The sequence below is a fragment of the Equus przewalskii genome, chromosome 21, assembly GCF_037783145.1.
Source record: "Equus przewalskii isolate Varuska chromosome 21, EquPr2, whole genome shotgun sequence".
Taxonomy (NCBI): Eukaryota; Metazoa; Chordata; class Mammalia; order Perissodactyla; family Equidae; genus Equus; species Equus przewalskii.
This window is the reverse complement of record NC_091851.1, coordinates 33,807,054-33,824,775: the sequence shown is the minus strand read 5'-3', so window position 1 is coordinate 33,824,775 and position 17,722 is coordinate 33,807,054. Positions and strand designations below refer to the sequence as shown.

At 56.1% G+C, this 17,722-nt stretch overlaps 2 protein-coding genes across 3 annotated transcripts in view; one reads left to right on the top strand and one right to left on the bottom strand.

Annotated features, from left to right (window-relative positions):
* RIMS4 (regulating synaptic membrane exocytosis 4) overlaps positions 1 to 11,414 on the top strand; it is a 126,934-nt gene extending 115,520 nt beyond the window's left edge. For both annotated transcript variants that reach the window (XM_070588396.1, XM_070588395.1), the window contains 4 exons: positions 3,113 to 3,225; positions 3,517 to 3,618; positions 4,244 to 4,383; positions 6,921 to 11,414. In XM_070588396.1, coding sequence (XP_070444497.1) covers positions 3,113 to 3,225; positions 3,517 to 3,618; positions 4,244 to 4,383; positions 6,921 to 7,139 — 574 coding nt within the window. In that variant the 3' untranslated portion in view covers positions 7,140 to 11,414. The remainder of the gene's footprint in view (positions 1 to 3,112; positions 3,226 to 3,516; positions 3,619 to 4,243; positions 4,384 to 6,920) is intronic.
* Positions 11,415 to 11,826: 412 nt separating this feature from the next.
* On the bottom strand, positions 11,827 to 17,393 carry KCNK15 (potassium two pore domain channel subfamily K member 15). The gene is made up of 2 exons (XM_070588394.1): positions 17,004 to 17,393; positions 11,827 to 13,132 (listed from the first exon to the last, which is right to left on the bottom strand). Exons 1-2 carry the CDS (start codon positions 17,284 to 17,286, stop codon positions 12,423 to 12,425), a joined length of 993 nt encoding a protein of 330 aa, XP_070444495.1. The 5' UTR covers positions 17,287 to 17,393; the 3' UTR covers positions 11,827 to 12,422.
* Between the last annotated feature and the right edge of the window lie 329 nt (positions 17,394 to 17,722).

Here is a 17,722-nt window from a genome sequence, read left to right as displayed (position 1 = left end):
CCATCCATCTCCAGAACTCTTTTCATCTTGTTAAAGTGAAACTCTGTACTCGTCAAATAATAACTTTCCATTCTCCCCTCCCCCAGCCCCTGGCAACCACCGTTCTGCTTTCTGTCTCTATGACTTTGACTCCACTGGGTACCTCATGTAAGTGGAATCGTGTAGCATTTGTCCTTTCGTGACTGGCTTATTTCACTTAGCATAACATCTTCAAGGTTCATCCATGTTGTAACATGTGTTAGAACTTCTTTCCTTGTTAAAGCTGAATAACAGCCCATGTGTGTACATACCACACTTGGCTTATCCATCCATCCAGTGACAGGCACTTGGATTGCTTCCACCTTTTGGCTATTGCAAATAATGCTCCTATGAACATGGGTGTACAAGTATCTCTTAGAAACACTGCTTTCAGTTTTGAGGCGGGGTATATACCCAGAAGCGGAATTGCTGGATCGCATGGCAGTTCTATTTTTAATTTTTTGAGGAACTGCCACACTGTTTTCCATAGTGGCTGCACCGTTTGACATTCAACAGTGCACAAGGATTCCAATTTCTCCACGTCTTTGCCAACGGTTGTTATTTCATTTTTTAAATTTTGTGTTCTTTTTGATGGTAGCTGTTTTCGTGGGTGTGGGATGGCCTGTGGGAGGTTTTCATAGGACAGGCCTGGAAATGGCCCACATCACGTTAGTTCATGTCCATAGGCCACTCTCAGTTACGAGGCTGGGAGGTGGACTGAGCTGTGTACCCAGGAGGAAGAGGTGAACATGTGGCCTTAACCACACACAGAAACACACACCAGGTGGGCTTCCGGGAGCCCACCCCGTGTATCGAGACTAGTCCTGGACAAGGCGAGGTTACTATGTGGCTTTCCCTCCTGAAGCTCAGCATCCTTGCATGGCAACTGGATGAAATCATGCCTGCTTCAGTAGAGCCAATCCAGGGGTCACACCACAATGTCCGGTCCTTGAGGACAGGGCCTTGTATTGTTCACTGCTGTAGCCCCAGAGCCTGGACAGGCGCTGGCACAGAGCAGGCCCTTGGTACTGAGGTGTGCACCCCGAGGCGGGGGGGTCTAGGACTGGTTGTGCCCTGTTATGTTATTCTTAGTTGTTTCTGTAGGAGCAACAGGTTCGCCCAGCAAAATAGCAAGGTGTTTGTGCACAGGGTCTTCTCTTGTCCCTTCCCTCAGCTTGCTTAGAATTTCTTGCATAAATAAAGGTGCAAAAGGCTATCGGGTGACTTGAATCGGGAGGGAGCCTGGTAGAGCAGCAAGCGCTGCCATCACAGAGACCTCGGGCAGGTGTCTGTCTCACTGGGCCTCGGTCTTCTAATCTGTGAAATAGGGAGGGCTAGATTAGAGAACATCCTCCTGGAACTTGACTGAGCAAGTGGGTAAATCCTGTTCCCGTTGTGAGGTTTTGTGAATTGATTAGGCGTAATAGTCAGAAAGCTTTGGTTCACGCCCCCAGGAAGACTTCTAGACTGAGGAGCTGGAGGCAGGAAGAGAGGACCGTGACAGCGTTGGTGTCTCTGAAGAACTTGGGAAAAGGGAAAATAGCAGAGTGGTTCGGAAGCAGCATGGGTGCCCGTGCGGGGCGGAACCAGAAACCCCTCCGCCCTTGGAAGTGCCTCCTGGGGTGGGGTGGTGGCTCTCAGGGCATGGAACAAAGCGTGTAGTGCCCTCGAGGCCCGAGGCAGTTCCTCCTCCTGCTCAAAGACCTCCCTGGCTACTGCTGGGACACCTGTGAGAGCTGCTCTTGGAACAGCCCAGGTGGAAAGTGGCCTGGGATTCGGCGTTACAACGATTGTGTTCTAGTACTGACTGCCCTGTGAGCTCTGTGGCCTTAGGCCGGGCTGAACCTGGGCCTCCTCGTTTAAATAGTAGTGAGAAAGGTGAAAACCACCTTCCTGTGCTTGTGGCGAGGGTCAGATGAGAAAAGGGGTTGTGGGTGCTTTGCTCCTAAAAATGATAGGGGTACGTCAGGCACGGTACATATTGCCTCATCTCATTTAATATGAACAGCAGACCTAGGAGATGGAACATTGTTATTCCCATTTCAGAGATGGGGAAGAAAAGACTAAAACTGGTTTAAGCAAAATAATTATTGTTGTTGTTGACTTATGTAACCAAAAAAAATAGATGAAGCACTTGCTTCGGGTAGAGCTTGATCCAGGTGCTCACACAGGGCCACCAGTTTGCTGGCTCCATTCATGGACTCCAGATGGTAGTAGGATAGCTGCCAGAAGCTCAGTCTTGTGTCTCGACTTCACATCTGGTAGGAAGAGAGCTTCTCACTCCCCACCATTCAAACAGTGCTTCCTGGCCAGATTCTTGTGGGCTGATTTGGGCCACATGCCCATCTCTGAGCCAATCACTGGCCAGGGGGAAGCTAATGCCCTGATTGGCCAAGCTGAGCTCACACCAGCCTCTGGAGCCAGGTCTGTTCCACTCCAGCAGAAATCAATGCTTGGGGAGAGGGCTCCCCAAAGGAGATTTCAGATCTTGTTCCCAAAGGAAGGGGAAGTAAAGATTGGGCCACCCAGCAGCAGCAACAAATGCATACCTCCAAGGCTGAGCCACGGGTCCTGTGCATCTCAAACTATCAGGTGCAAACGAGTCTTCTGAGGCTTGTGTTAAAAGGCAGACTCTGATTCAGCATCTAGCGGGCAGAGTGGGGCTCAATTCTGTTTGTAAGTAGCTCCCGGGTGATACTGCTGGTCTCTGGACCACATTTTGAGGATCGTGACACCAAACCCTAGGAGCCAGGCACAGACAAGCATCATCTCCCTTGTAAGATACAACCACCCCAAGAGGCAGGCATCACCATACCCATTTCACGGAGGTGAAACCTGAGGCTCGGCAAGGAGAGGTAGGAGAATGGTATAGGACACAAAGCTAAGCCCTAGAATTTAGGAGTCCTAGCTGAGACTTTAGGGCCATGAGGATAGAAGATGGAGAGACAGGACACCAGTCTGCCTGAGGCTGGGTGACGGATGTGGACAGAAATCACATGGAATGAGGGACGGTCCAGAGCTGACCGCCTGTCATCAGCATCCTCGGTCGGCCCCCCAGGAATGTTTGTTTTCGTATTCTCTCTTCTTCCTGCAGCCTTAACTATGGGGGTGTTTGCCTGGCGTCGGACGCCCAGTTCAGTGACTTCCTGGGCAGCATGGGGCCAGCACAGTTTGTGGGCCGCCAGACCCTGGCCACCACGCCGATGGGTGAGTGCCCCAAGACCTGTTCCAAATCGGGGAGGGGCTCCCACCAGACGCCCTGCATCTCTCCCTCCTTCCGCTCTGCCTTGGCTCCATCTGCTGAGCAGCCAGCCTGGAGTCTAGTCGCACCTGCCAGCCCTCAGAGGCGCCCAGGCACTTGGAGTGGGAGCTGGTTCTGGTCTTGTTTTGGGCTGGGAGCAGGGGAGGGGATTTCATCCCTAAGCAGAGGGGAGGAACTGAGCCCTTGAGTGAGCTCCTAAGCCTCTTCCCACTCTCGTCTCCTGGGTCCTCTTGCAGGGGATGTGGAGATTGGCTTGCAGGAACGGAATGGTCAGCTCGAAGTGGACATCATCCAGGCTCGGGGACTGACAGCCAAGCCAGGCTCCAAGACACTGCCAGGTGTGGGTCTGCCCTCCCCTCTGCAAGGCAGGGGTGGAGGTGGGAAGGATATCCTGAGGGGTGTCTGGGTCTAGAAGAGAGCAAATTGGGCCCAACTGTGGGGGACCCCTCTGTCCCAACTCTAGTGACTCACATGGAACTGATGATTCAGGGTTTGTTCTGGCAACCCAGTTGAGATTGTAGTTGACCTTGTCAGCCTCCCTGACTAGACTGAGCTCCTGGAGGGCAGGGGCCCCCTTTCCTGTTTATACCCCAGTGCCTGGTAGGGTGCATGGCACACAGTGGGTGCTGCATAAACATTTGTTGAGTGACTAGGTCAGCGATGGATGTATAAGCCAGGGGAGGGCTGGGTGAGGCAGGGACCAAAAGAAAAAACAGGTCAGTGGAGAGTGAGCAAAGGAAGGGGGAGGCAGGAAGGACCACCCGGGGGTTGAGTAGGCCCCACTCAAGCCTGGCTGCACCCTACCACCCCACCCAACACCCTACTCGCCCCTGTTACCTCTTCCCCAGACCCCATGGAGGCCCTCCCATCCCCAGCAGTGGGTGGGCAGCCTCCCTCTGCTGCACCCTTTGTGCACCATTTGAAGCCCAGACTAGAACTCACTCCGCTGGCCTCTGCCCCCAGCGGCCTACATCAAGGCCTACCTGCTAGAGAACGGCGTATGCATTGCCAAGAAGAAGACCAAAGTCGCCCGTAAGTCGCTGGACCCGCTGTATAACCAGGTGCTGCTGTTTCCCGAGAGTCCCCAGGGCAAAGTCCTGCAGGTGAGGGGCGTGGGGTGTGTGTGCAAGACCAGAGGGAGAGGGAGGCGCCCCTGGGGAGGCCTCACCTGGACGACATGGAGCACTGTGGTTGATCTGAGCTCCACAACTGGCTGTGCGACCTTGAACCAGTTCCTTTCTGAGCCTCAGCTTCTTCATCTGTGAAATGGGGACGCTCGTGGTACCTCCTAAGATCATTACTGCGGCATTGAATCATGCGCTTTGTGCAAGACAAGTATTTGCAGGGTGGGTCTGTGGTAAGTGCTCTGCAAATGGCCGCCAGCACTATCATGACCATGACCATCACCATCATCATCAATGACAAGGCCAGGGGCTTGGCCTGGAGCCCAGTGATCATAGACGGGGAGCCTGTGGAGGATCCAGAGAGGCATTTGGCTCTCTGGTCATTAGGAGGATCCTATTGGTCACTCAGATCTGAACTAGAGACAGCTGCCCATCGTGGGTTTAGGCAGGCCCCAGGTCGAATGCCTGAAGGAGCCATAGGCCTGCTCCCTCTGGCTTGTACCTCAGTTTCTCACTCTTCACCTGGGCAGGCAGAGCAAACGTGGGCAGGGCCAAGGTGTTAGAATTTGCCAAGACAGTGGGACTTTTGCTAACCTGAGGGGCCAAGGTCCCGCTTAGAGCAGAGTTTTCAACTTGTGGGTTGAGACCCATCAGTGAGTTGTGAAATCAGTTTAGCAGGTCTCAACAAGTATTTCTTTTTTAATGGAATAGGAAATAGGAAAGAAATACAAATAGGAAAGAAAACATCACTCTCCATAAGGGAAGTCTCATTTGGTGAGGTGCTCGCTTCTGTTGTGAATTCCTTGTGTGCACTGGCAGGTGATGTGGGTCTCTCACTTGCTGGATATCCCTGTCAAGAAAGTTTGGAAAAGCCCTTCTCACCTAGAGCATTCATATACAATTTAAAACAACCAGGAGACCATCTGGGGGCCACATCTGGCCACTGGATGAAGGTTTGTGTGTTCTGGCCTGACCATCTTTGGAGAAGCTCTGGGGCACATCCCTGTCTGCTATGCAGAGGGAGTGGGGAAACAGAAATCTGACCTGGGGTGCTTGCTGCTGAGGCTCTGATGTCAGAGCAGGACGACCCACCACGGGCGAGCTCCGGAATGCCAGTTGGGTCAGTTTGCGGGGCTGCCATTGCAAAGTGCTGGAGACTAGATGGCCTGCACAGAAATTTACTTCTCGCAGCTCTGGGAGCTGGAGGTCCAGGGTGAAGGTGTCGAGGGTTGGTTTCTTCTGAGGCTCCTCTCCTTGGCTCGCAGATGGCCACCTTCTCGCTGTGTCCTCACATGATCTTTGTTCTGTGCATGTGCATTTCCAGTGTCTCGCTGTGTGTCCTAATTTCTTCTTCTTATAAGACCTCCAGTCGTATTGGATTCAGGGCCCACCCTAATGGCCTCATTTTAACTTAATCACCTCTTTAAAGGCTGTTTCTCCCAATATAGTCACATTTTAAGGTACCGAGGGTTAGGGCTTCAATGTGAATTTGGGGGGACACAGTTCTTCCCATAACACCAGTGAAAACGAACCCATCCATGAACAGAAGTGGGCTTCTAATCAGCTGAATAAGGAGCACTGACGACTTATTAGTTGAGCAACCTCGGGCACATGATGTAACCTATCTGGGCCTCAGCTTAAACAGCTGTGAAATGGGCTCATTTTTGTAGGGTTGTTGGGAAGCTGGAATCTAAGGGTGGTCTGCTGTTAGAACAGTTCCTGGACAGTTGTTTTCACATTACCTGCTATGCTTGAGGAACAGTTTACAGCTTACAGTGAGCTCTTACATCCATCATCTCCTCTGGTCCTCGCCTGGCAGGGAAGCTGAGTGGGGATAATTCCATTTACAAACAAGAACTCTGAGACTCCCTGAGTCTTAAATGCCTTGCCCCACACCACACAGCCAGGACTGGCATTTCAACCCACATGTGTCTGACTCCAAAGGCTGCAGGTTAAGCCCCCAGGCTCTCCTGAATGACTGAGCCAGCCCACCTTCATCCAGGGGGACGGAATTAGAAGCTGAAGTACAGAAGAGCAAATGAGGGTCCTGCAGCCACAGAGACCACCCAGCTGCCCGCTCCAAGAAAGGGTGTTGACCAAGACCTGGGGAAGGCACCGCAGAAAAGGGTCTGCTGGGGAAAGGAAGGAAGCCAGCATGCACACGGTCCCAGCCACTTTTTAAGACTTTGTTTCATTTGGGGCACTTCTGAGGATCTGGAAACAGAGGGTCCATAAGGGAAGCAGGCAGGTGACTCATGACGGCAGGTCAGCCCTCAAGGCTTGGGCTCAAAGATGGAGGATGGAACCTAGAGGGCGAGGCTGCAGGCAGGAACCAGCCATCCAGGCCAGCAATAATGGTGGCACTGGAGCCAGAAAATATGGTCAGACTTGAGCAGTTTTAAAGAGGAGAATCCACAGTCTCAGAGGTGAATTGGGTGTGGGGGTGGCCCAGGTTCTGGTTCTGGGCCTATGAGTGGCACTGGCAGGATTTGAACCCCTGTGTCTCTTGCCTGCAGGTGATCGTGTGGGGCAACTACGGGCGGATGGAGCGGAAGCAGTTCATGGGCGTGGCCCGCGTGCTGCTGGAGGAGCTGGACTTGACCACCCTGGCCGTGGGCTGGTACAAGCTCTTCCCCACCTCCTCCATGGTGGACCCAGCCACAGGCCCCCTGCTCCGGCAGCCATCCCAGTTGTCCCTGGAGAGCACCGTGGGGCCCTGTGGCGAGCGATCTTAGTGCTGGGGATGGGGAGGGGCTCCCCAAGATGGCCTGAGACCGCCAAGCCCCGACCTGGGACCCCAGGCCCAGGGGCACGTTGAACAGAGGAGGCCGGGGTTTTCCCTCGCAGCGGGGAAGCAGAACGGGGAGACCTGCCCCCAGGGCCCCCCCTCACCCCTTCTTTGCCTCCTACCCCCCGAGACCTTCCCTCTCCCGAAGGGATTGGCTGCACTTTGACTTGGCCGGCTCTTGACCTGGTGGATGTGGCTGCAATCTGGAGAAAGGAAAGATGGAGGTGGCAGAGCACACCATTCTCCTGCCCCAGACACTGTCCGACCGCTCCCCCCTTTTGCCTCCTGGGAAGCTCGCTGCCCGGAGCCAAGTCCAGAACCCAGCGGCCATCTCCATGGTGCCAATTACCAGCAAGTGTCTTTCCTGCGGCACCGGGTTCAGGCAGCTACTCCTGCCCCAAAGCTGATGGGGCAGCTTTGCAAGGATCCGGAGCCAGCTCCGGGGGGGCCCAGAGCCCCCCACTTGAGAGGAGCTCAGGCCTCCCTCGCCTGCCCGTGGAAGGAGCTTTGCCGCAGCCTGTCCAAGTCCATCTGTCCGTCCCCTCCTGCCTGCCCCTCTTCCGGTAGCTCTAGGAATTGGGGTCCAGCAGGGACCAAAGGAAAGAGGTGGTGCCCGGGGCCTGGCACAGATCCCCAGGGTGCCTTCTCATGGGATTGCAACAAGCTACTTTGGAAACTGTTGGTGGACTGGAAAGGACTCTGTCGTCTGTGTTTTTGTGGAGAAGCTGCAGGACCCTGATTTTCCAGAACCCTGAGCCCAGAGGGCCCACCATCTCTGCATTTTGGGGATGCTGGAGTGGAGAGGGAGTCTGAGGAAAGCTGGGCTGGGACTGGAGGTGCCAAGGCGAGGGTTCCAAATAGGAGAATCTCTCCTTGCTGGATGAGGTCAAAGTTTATCTTGCCCACCCCTCTGCTTCCAGGCTAGGGGTCTCGGGAGGCAACACAGCTCCCCTATTTTAGTCTTTTTAAACCAACCATCCTGTACTAAGGGCAGAACCCACTGCCCCGGCCTCAGTTATCTTGGCTCAAGGAGAGAAAGAGTAAAGAGGTATGAGTGTAAGAATCAGAGATTCCTTCTCAAGCAGGCCTGGGTAGCTGCCTGCCCAGCCCAGCCCTCCCCGGGGCCAACAGAAGCCCTTTTGCATGCTGGGGAGGATGCAGGCTGGCCCCTCTTTGTAGAAGCACATTTCTGCCACCTCCCCGGAGGCACCCAGCAGCCCACCACCCCTCATTACCCAGTCCCTGCTGTGTAGGGTGTAGTCCAGGTTAGCTGGGTAGTTAGTGCTCCAAGCCCTGGGGCCCATTCTTAGCTAGCACATAGTCCTTACAGAGCCCCAGGACGGGTGGAGAGGAGACGCAAGTGCGTGCCAGGTGTCTCCTCGCTGACCTGGGCCTGAGCCTGGTTCATAGGAGGCCGGCCCCTCCTCCTCATCCCCCCTAACCCGTAGGGTTGTAGCTGGAGCTGCCCATTATACTCAGATGTTCTGATTTATTATCTTTGGTACTGATTTAATTTATGAAGCACTCCTGAGGGTTGTGGGCCTTGGTGGAGGGGGCCTGGGCTCCATTAGAGGGGGTTGTTTTCCCATGAGGATGCCCGGCTGTGTTCGGTCCCACCTTGTCCCTGGTCTCACTCTAGGCTATTGATCAGGCCATTCGTTCCAGCTGAAATTCCTCCCCTCCCCTCTGCCTGTTTAAGCCCTGGGTATCCTTTAAAGCTCTGGATGAGTTATTTCACCTCCACGGAGCTTCTCACACTGCACTGGGCAGGGGAGATGGCGATGCCCCTTTATCCTGGAGGTCTTCAGGGCTTCCTGGGATTGTGGTGGGTGGGATCCTAAGGCTGAGGGCAGGAGGGAGCAGGGTTCTGGACGGACTCACACCTGAAGCCCAGAATCAGCCCCTCCCTGTTTGTCTTTTTAACCAGTGTGATTTCTCTGCTGTTCGTTTATTACTCGCCATTTAGAATATTTTGAGCCAGGAGAGCGCCTTCTCTCTCCTGCCATCACTGCTCCGGATGTTCAAGGTTAGCTTTTCAGAGGACGTGGAGCCTGGCTGTCCCAACCAGAGGGAGAGGGGTGGGGCCCCCAGCCTGAGCCCGCCCTCTGGTGTCTGCACAGCCTTTATAGAGAGAGAGAGCGCTCCAAAGCAATAACATCATCCTGGGGGTGGTCACCCCCCACGACTTTCTTGTTTGTTCTGTGAAATCTCCGCTCACCTCCTGGAGGGGTGGGGTGGGGGCTGGAGCCCTGTTTCTTCGTATCATCATTGTGAGCACGTGCTCCTCCCCTCCAAGGGGCTCTGGCCATGTGGTGTGGACCCACCAGCTGTCCTCACCAAGGGATGGGGTTTCCAGGAGGGGGTGACTATTATCAGCTTTGGGGAACCTTCAAGCCCCACTGCCATCTGATCCTTTGCCAGCTCAAACTCCACCCTCTGGAGAGGAGCAGAGAGGTGGAGTAGGGGAGGGGTGGGGGGCCGGGTCTCTAGGGGACAATTCTTTTTTCAGGCTCTGGGCCAAAGGTCACATGCAGGGGTCCTGAGGGAGTGAATCCTCACCACTTTCCTTCTCCAGAATCTGCTTTTCATACAAAAGGGAAAGGGGCTTTGGGACCATTAGTGAAGTCATTTCCATTTTACAGACAGAAGACCAAGGCCCAGTGTGGGGAAGAGCCGCCTCTGGGGTCACCTGTGAGTTCAGTGGCACCCCCAGCCTGGGCCGCCTCCTCCCACCTGAGGCTGAGCTGGAGCCAGGGCAGGACGAGGTGGGGACACCATTTCCCATGACGCTTCCTCCTCCCTTGTCTCCATGGAGCTTCCCAGTGGCCTTGGAAGGATGGGCAGGGCGAATTGTAGCCCTTCCGAGTGGTGAACAAACTGAGGCCCAGAAACAGGAAGTGACTTGACCAAGACCCCTCAACAAGTGAGTGATGGGGACAGAACCAGGGGCGCCATTGTGCTTCCCTCCTTCACGGGACAGGAGGCCATTGCTCCGGGCATGTCTGCCATGATAAGTATTTGTGGCCTTTAAGCCTTGGGCCACCCAGCCCTGCCTGGTTCCATCTCAGCGGGCCAGTGACTTTTCTGGGCCTGGGTTTGGGGGAGAAGGTTGCCATAGAGAATAAGCTCTCCTGGGGGTCTAGCCCAGCTGACTGAGCGTGCACAGGATTTGGTCCAGGCCTTGTTGTTTGGGTGGGGGCTCCCACCAAGGGGCTATAACCTGTCCAGGACCTACTTGAGGGAGGCAGGACCCCCGTTCCTGCCCACGGCTGTGTGGGAGTGAGGCAGCTGTGGGACACCTCATCTTAAGGAAATCCTCACAACCTTCAGATTAATAATACCTGAGCTTCCCGTAGTGCTTTTCAAACTTTTTTGTTTTCAAAGTGCTTTTACCTCTAGTACACCCGCACAAAGCTCCTGGGGCAGTAAGAGGGGGGCCCATGTTATCAGCCCCATTTTAAAGAGCCCTGTTGGGGGGAGGGGGAGGCACCTGTTAAGGTTTCACTGTGAGTTAGTGGCTGAGCCTGGACTGGAACCCAGTTCTCCAACAGCTCAGAGCTCACTCTTCTCCACAAGGAGGGGAAGCAGGCAGTTTGGGGTGGTTATGCAAGCTGATTGGCCATCCAGCTCCTTAAACCAGGAGCTCCTGGGCGCATTTCAGTGTTCAGAAGCAGCTCTGAGCCCCACTCCCTTTGGAGCACAGCTGTTGCGTCCAGCAAGGCCACCTGCATTTATTTATTGAGCAGCAGCGCTGTGCCGAGCCCAGGGGACCAAGCGCTCCCTGTTCCCCTGTAATGACTCCTGTGGCCCTCTGGGAGGGCCCCATGTCTGTATAGTGGCACCTCAGAGTGGACGGAAAGCTTTCATGTCCATGAGCTCATCTGACTCACAGACCCCATGGGGAGGCTGACTGCCCGTTTTACTCATAGCTTCTGTGAGGCAAAGTGGAGACTTGAACCCGGGGCCTCAGGCATCACGCCTGGAGCCCTTTCACTCTACCACTGCCTCCTCAGGGGGTGGCCGGAAGGCAGGACCCCGGGCCCTCAGGCTGGGGCCTCCCTCCCTCCACCCACCTTTCCCTCATTCCCTCTCTGGGAGCAGGAGCCACTCGGGCCTTTGGGGAGGGAGGGTTTCCAGGGCCCCTGGGTTGGAGTGGGTCACGTTGCATTGTGTTCATGACCATGTAGCTCATGTTGAAAATTAAAGTTTTTGGCTTTTCTAACCTGGCTTGCTCTGCTTTGTCTTGAGACGTCTCTATCCGGGAAGCTAAGGGCAGTTGGTGTTTTGAGGAGCTGAGTGCTATGGGGTGCCAGTATGCCCCACCGTGGGCTTTGTTAATGCCCTCCTATGGGGCAGGGGCCTGTCCCAGGAACCATTCCAGAGGTGCACAGGAGGGAACAGAATTCTGAGTGAACCCAGTCATTTTACAGATGTGGAAACTGAGGCCCAGGTAGGGGATGAGATTCCCCAAGGTCATATTGTGGGTGATTGGCAGGCCCCAGATCACACAGCTCCGGGAAGATAGCTTGTCCCACAGGATTTGAGTGCATCTAGGTGGCCCCAGTGACATGGTGGGTGTCAGCAAGGCCCCCCTCATGCTGAAGGGGGGCTGGCCAAGGACAAAGAGCCTCAGCTTAGGGGGACAAGGGAGGTGTACTTCATTTACACACAGGCCAGCTCCTCTCTACACACTGAGCAAAGAACGAGCCACCATTTAAACAGGGCAGAGATGTGCCCACTCGTCTACACTGGACGGGAGACCTTTTCCTTCAGTCCATCTGATCCCTGTGCTGCACATAGTGTGAACAGCTGGCCTCACCGGTGGGATTCCCGTGTTGAAAGTCGTCCACATCCCCTACAACCCGGAAAGCCAGCGTCTTCGCACAACAGAGGAACAGCCACCTGTTTGTGCTCCGGAGGGCCAGGTAGTGACAGGGGCCTGTGGAGGCCTCTCTCAGGTGACCGATGGGGCCACGCCTTCCTCAATGTGGGCTACAAGGGACTTGCACCTACAGGGTGATTTTAGAGTAGCGTTGTGCTTCTGATGCGAGTTTAATATGTTTTTGGAGAGGAGGGAGGGGCTCGCCACAGAAGGGAATGAGAAACTGCTCGTGGCAGAAGACGGCCTGAGGCCACGGCCCCTCCCCCCTCCCCAAGCTCTGCGGAGGGTGCACTGATAGGTGAACCCGGACCCTCCGAGTCCGGGACCCACCCCCGGCGGGGGAGGCTGTTAGATGGACTTCCGCCGGGCCAGAGGCCCGCCTGCCCTGCCGCCGCCCACAGCCCTCGGGCTCGCGGGGGGCGAGAAGCCCAGATTGTCGCGGGCCCACACCTCCAGCTGGTGGACGCGGTGGGAGACCGAGGCGGGGCCCCCGGGGCGGGCGGGGCGGCGGGCCGGGCAGCGGCCGCGGCTCTCGGGCGCCCCCAGGCGGAGCGGGCCGGCGCGGCGGGCAGCGCGCTCGAGCGCGCCGGTGCTGGCGGCGAGGAAGCGCAGGACCACAAGGTTGAGGAAGGCGCCGATGACCGTGAGCCCCAAGAGGATGTAGAGGAAGCTGAAAGCCACGTAGGGCGGCTTCCTCTGCAGCGCCTCGTCCCTCTGCAGCGCCACGAAGTCGCCAAAACCGATGGTGGTGAGGGTGATGAAGCAGTAGTAGTAGGCGTGGAAGAAGGTCCAGCCCTCGAAGTGCGCGAAGGCGGCGGCCCCGAGGGCCAGGGTGGCCGCGCACACCAGCAGCCCGGCCACCACCATGTTCTCGGTGGACACGCGCGGCCGCCGCAGGCCCAGGCAGCGCTTCGCCGCCAGCAGGAGGCGCCGCACCAGCGCGTTCAGCCGCTCGCCCAGGCTCTGGAAGGTGACCAGCGTCAGGGGGATGCCCAGGAGCGCATAGAACATGCAGAAGACCTTGCCCGAGTCCGTGCCTGGCGCGGCATGGCCGTACCCTGGGGGGAGAGCGGAGGGGAGGGGAGGGTCGGTGAGTGCCCAGCTCCATCTAACAACGCTCTTGCCTTCCTGCAGGGTCTCTCTTCCCATCCCCAAAGCCAGCAGAGCATCTCGAAATGCTGGTTCTAACTAGGTCATTCCCCGGCTTTAAAACCTTTCATGGTTATCCATAATCACCCCAGATAGTAAGCAACCCAAATGTCCCTCAGCTGGGGAAGGAAAAAGCACCTGCGGTACATCCATACAATGGCATTCTTTTCAACAACAGAGAGGAATGAACTACTGTTACCTGCGGCGCAAAAGATGGCTCTCACATGTATTGCGCTGAGTGAAAGACGCCAAGGTCAAAAGGCTACGTACTGCATGGTTCCATTTAAATGACATTCTGACAAAACTATGGGGACAGAGAACAGATCTGTGGTTGCCAGTCATTGAGGCTGGAGGAGGGGTTAACCACAAAGGGGCTTGACAGAATTTTCCAGAGTGATGGAAATATTCTGTGTCTTGATCCCGGCTGCAGTTACTCGACAGATCATTTGTTAAAACTCACAGAAGTGTACCCTGGAAAACAGTGAATGTTACTGTATGTGAATTGTGCTTTGATGAAAAAAAAAGAGCAAAATCTTCTGTGGTTCCCCAGGACCCACAGCGTAAAGTTCCAGTTCTGACCTGGTGTCGGAGTCCTTCATGATCTGAGTCCTCTCCAACCTCCCCTCATGCTGTTTCCCCGGCCAGCATGTCCCCCATCTTCATGCCCTTTCTCACGGTCTTTCCTTCCCTGGTTTGCCCGATTCCCCTGCCCCAGGCCACATCTCCGTCCCCAGATCCTGCTCCACGCCAGCCCTCACTAAACACCTCTTCAGTCTGGTGTAGTGACTCTTCACTGGGTGCCCCCAACTGTTGGAGGGGACCTCAACATGAGGGGCTTCCTTGATCCTGGAACACCGAGCCATCGCCTTGGAATGACAGGGTATGTGTCTTCCAAGAGAGCTTCCACGGTGTTCTCAAAGGGGCCCGTAACCCAGGAAAACTCAGGTGGACCTTCCCCAACAGAATATTCCTGGCAAATTGGCCCCATCTGCCAAATGTAAAAGACACAAACCCTTTGGCCTATGCGGGTCTGCAGGCAGGAAGTTAGTCCTCCAAAACACAGACATGTACACAGTGATGTGTGCACACGGGTCCTCACCGAAGCACTGTTGCTCACAGTGAAAAGCAGAAACAACCAAAGTGTCCATCGTTAGGGGCCTGGTTGAATAATAAATCACAGTGCCATCCAAACGATGGAATACTGCACAGCAGGGACTCCAACCAGGGGTGATTCTGTCCCTGAGGGGACATTTGGCAATGTCTGGAGACATTTTTGGTTGTCACAACTGGGAGGTAATGGTTGTGTGCTACTGGCATCTAGTGGGTAGAGGCCAGGGATGCTGCCAAACATTCTGCAATGCCCAGGACAACCCCACGACAAAGAATTATCCAGTCCAAAATGTCAACAGTGCCAAAGTTGAGAAGAGCTGCTATACTGCCATGAAAAAGATGACAGAATTCTTTAGCGACTGACATAAAAACATCGCCAAAATATATTAAGTTAAAAAAGCAAGTGTGTATAACATGATGCCTATAAAAATGTGTGTGTGCGTTTTAAAGGAATGCACAGAGAACACATCTGGAAGGATACACAAGACACTGGTAACTATTTGATGCAGGAACAGGGCCCTGTGGGTTGAGGGTCAGGGCAAGAGCAAGACTTCCTTTTTCATTCCATACCCTTTTGTACCATGTGACGTGTGTACTGTGTGCATCTATAACTGATCCAAGATGTCAACACAATATACGTCTTTAAAGACCTATGGCTCCACTTCCCCATTTCTATTGCGGTCCCATCTGTTATTTGGGGGCGGGGGGACCTCTGTCCACCACTAGCCTGTGAGATCCTTGAGGCCAGAGACCATGCCGGTCGCTCTCTGTGCCCCTAATCACCCATGCCCTGCACACAGCCTGACACAGGCTAAGGGCTCAATGAAAGTTCAATAATCAATAATAATAACAATCAAACCAAATTCAAGGGGTGCTGAGTGTAAGACAGAGGAGCCTCGTGAGGAATAAGCGGCGAGGCGGTGCTGTTTCCAGCTGTCTGGGGCTATGTCGGTTTGGGCAGAGAGGGATGAATAATGGTAATAACTAAACGTGCTGGATACTCTACATGGATTATCTTATTTAACCCTCCCAATGACTGTAGGAGATATCATTATCCCCATTTTAGATAAGGAAACTAGGCTAGAGGGAGGAAGCTGCCCAGAGCTATTACCCACTATCGTCGGTTGCCTCTCAGTGCCTCTCTGCCGTCCATGCCCCACTCAGGCTGCTGGGTTCTGGCACCTGGCTGGCTGCAAGGCTGGCTGATGCAGCCCGGACCTCACAGCAAGGGCCGGCGCCCCCAGGTGGCCAGAAAATGCAAAACTGCTGTTTCAACTCCGTCCCTTTTCCCAGGCTGCCAGTGCTTGTCAGTGGGGAACAACCAGGAGAGGAGGGCACCCCAGCCGGGAGGCCTCCGAATAATGTGGGGGAGGGCAGAAGAGGTGGATGGGGTCCCACACCACTGGGGGCGGAGACAGGGAAGGTCTTAGGTTGAGCCCAGATAAGGAAGCAGGGGTGCCATACTGACAGGGGCTGGGGGCAAAGGGCTGAATGGGAGCTGGGCCTACAGCTGGCAAAGAATGAATTGTTGTTATTACTAATGAATAGCGCCTATTTAGCCTCAGGCACTGTGCCAAGCATTTTACATGCTTGACCTCATTTAAAGCTGGCAACTACCCAGTGGTTGGAACAAGTGCATTTTGCAGTTGAGGACACCAGGGCTCAGAGAGGTGCAATCAATTGCGGGAGAAGGCAGGGGGCAACAGAGATGAGAACTCTGTTCTCTGAATGCAATTGCCCAACTCAGGCTTCTAACCCACAGCTCACACTCACTTGCAAGAGCATCACGAGAAACTTTCTCCAAGGTACGGGCTTCAGGGTGCTGGTCCAAGCCCAAAGGGGTGCCTGGACATCCACCGCGGGGCCGGGGAGTGACTGGCACCCAGCGTGGAGCCCCACAGAGCCTGCTGCTTTCCTTTCCTGCTTCCCTAGGCTTAGGCACAGCAGGTACCAGCCAGACGGTAGCCATGGCAACGGCTGGCAGTCCAGATGCCGAGAAACTGCGCTGGATCCCTGAGGGTGAGGTCCAAAGCTTGTGGTAATCAGTCATTCCTTCAACAAATATTTATTGAGCGTCAACTACGCGCTAGGGACTGGCCTTACTGCAGTGACTAAGACAGACTACGGCCCTGGTCTCACAGAGTAACAATAAACAAAATAACAATTATTATAATACAAAAATTAATCTTTTTTAGTGCTTTCTATGTGTCAGTGCCTATGCTAAAACTTTCTGCATATATTATCTCCTCGATAATAATCATCCCACCAGAACCCTGAGATAGGGCCTTTTAGCACCTCTATTTTACAGCGGGGAAAACTGAGGCTCAGAGAGGTTAAGCAACTTGTCCGAGGTCACACAGCTAGGGTGATGCAGCCAGGCAATGAAGCAACTCCAGCACCTTGGGCTTCTGGCCCCACCTCGTCTGTCTCCCAGACCCTGGGACGTTTTCTGGGCATTCCTGCGTGCCGGCCTCTTGGCCACCTTGACCTCCTGACTCCTCCCAGCCCTGCCTGCGTGGAGCAACAGCCCCATTCAGCAGGGGGGGCCAGTGAGGCTCGGTGAGCTGAAATGACTCGTTCGAAGTCACCCAGCTGGGCAGGGGCAGAGGGGGATTCAACCCACCGCCCGGCTTGGAGCGAGCGCCGAGGGGGGGCGCCGGGGCCGCTCACCGATGGTGGTGATGACGGTGATGGCGAAGTAGAAGGAGCCGGCGAACTTCCACCGGCGCCCAGCACGGTGCGGCTCGGCCTGCAGCGCCAGGCGCTCCAGCTCGTGGTCGTCCTCGGCCGAGAAGCCGTACTTGCGCCGCAGCTCGCCGCGCTTCCGGGCCAGCAGCCGCTGCCGGCCGCTCTCCGCCTCGGACTCGAGCGCGTCGAAGACGGCGGCGCCCACCAGCAGGTAGGACAGGATGCACAGCACGAGCGCCGCCGCGCGCACGCTCGGCTCCCGCATGGCGGCGCCCAGCCCGGCCCTGGCCCCGGCGGGGCCCCGGCCCCGGCCCCGGCCCCGACCCCGGACCCCGGGCCCGGACCCCAGCTGGTCCCCGACGCCCGCCCGCCCCGCCCCGCCCCTCCAGCGCCCGCGCCCCGCCCCGCCCCGCCCCCTGCCCCTCCAGCACCCCCGCCCCGCCCCTCCAGCGCCCGCGCCCCGCCCCGCCCCGCCCCCTGCCCCTCCAGCACCCCCGCCCCGCCCCTCCAGCGCCCGCGCCCCGCCCCGCCCCGCCCCATGCCCCTCCAGCACCCCCGCCCCGCCCCCTGCCCCTCCAGCACCCCCGCCCCGCCCCTCCAGTGCCCCCGCCCCGCCTGCTGCCCCTCCAGCGCCCGCGCCCTGTCCCCCACCCTTCGCCCGCGCCCCACGCGGCGGCGGCACACAGGGTCTGGGCCTTGGC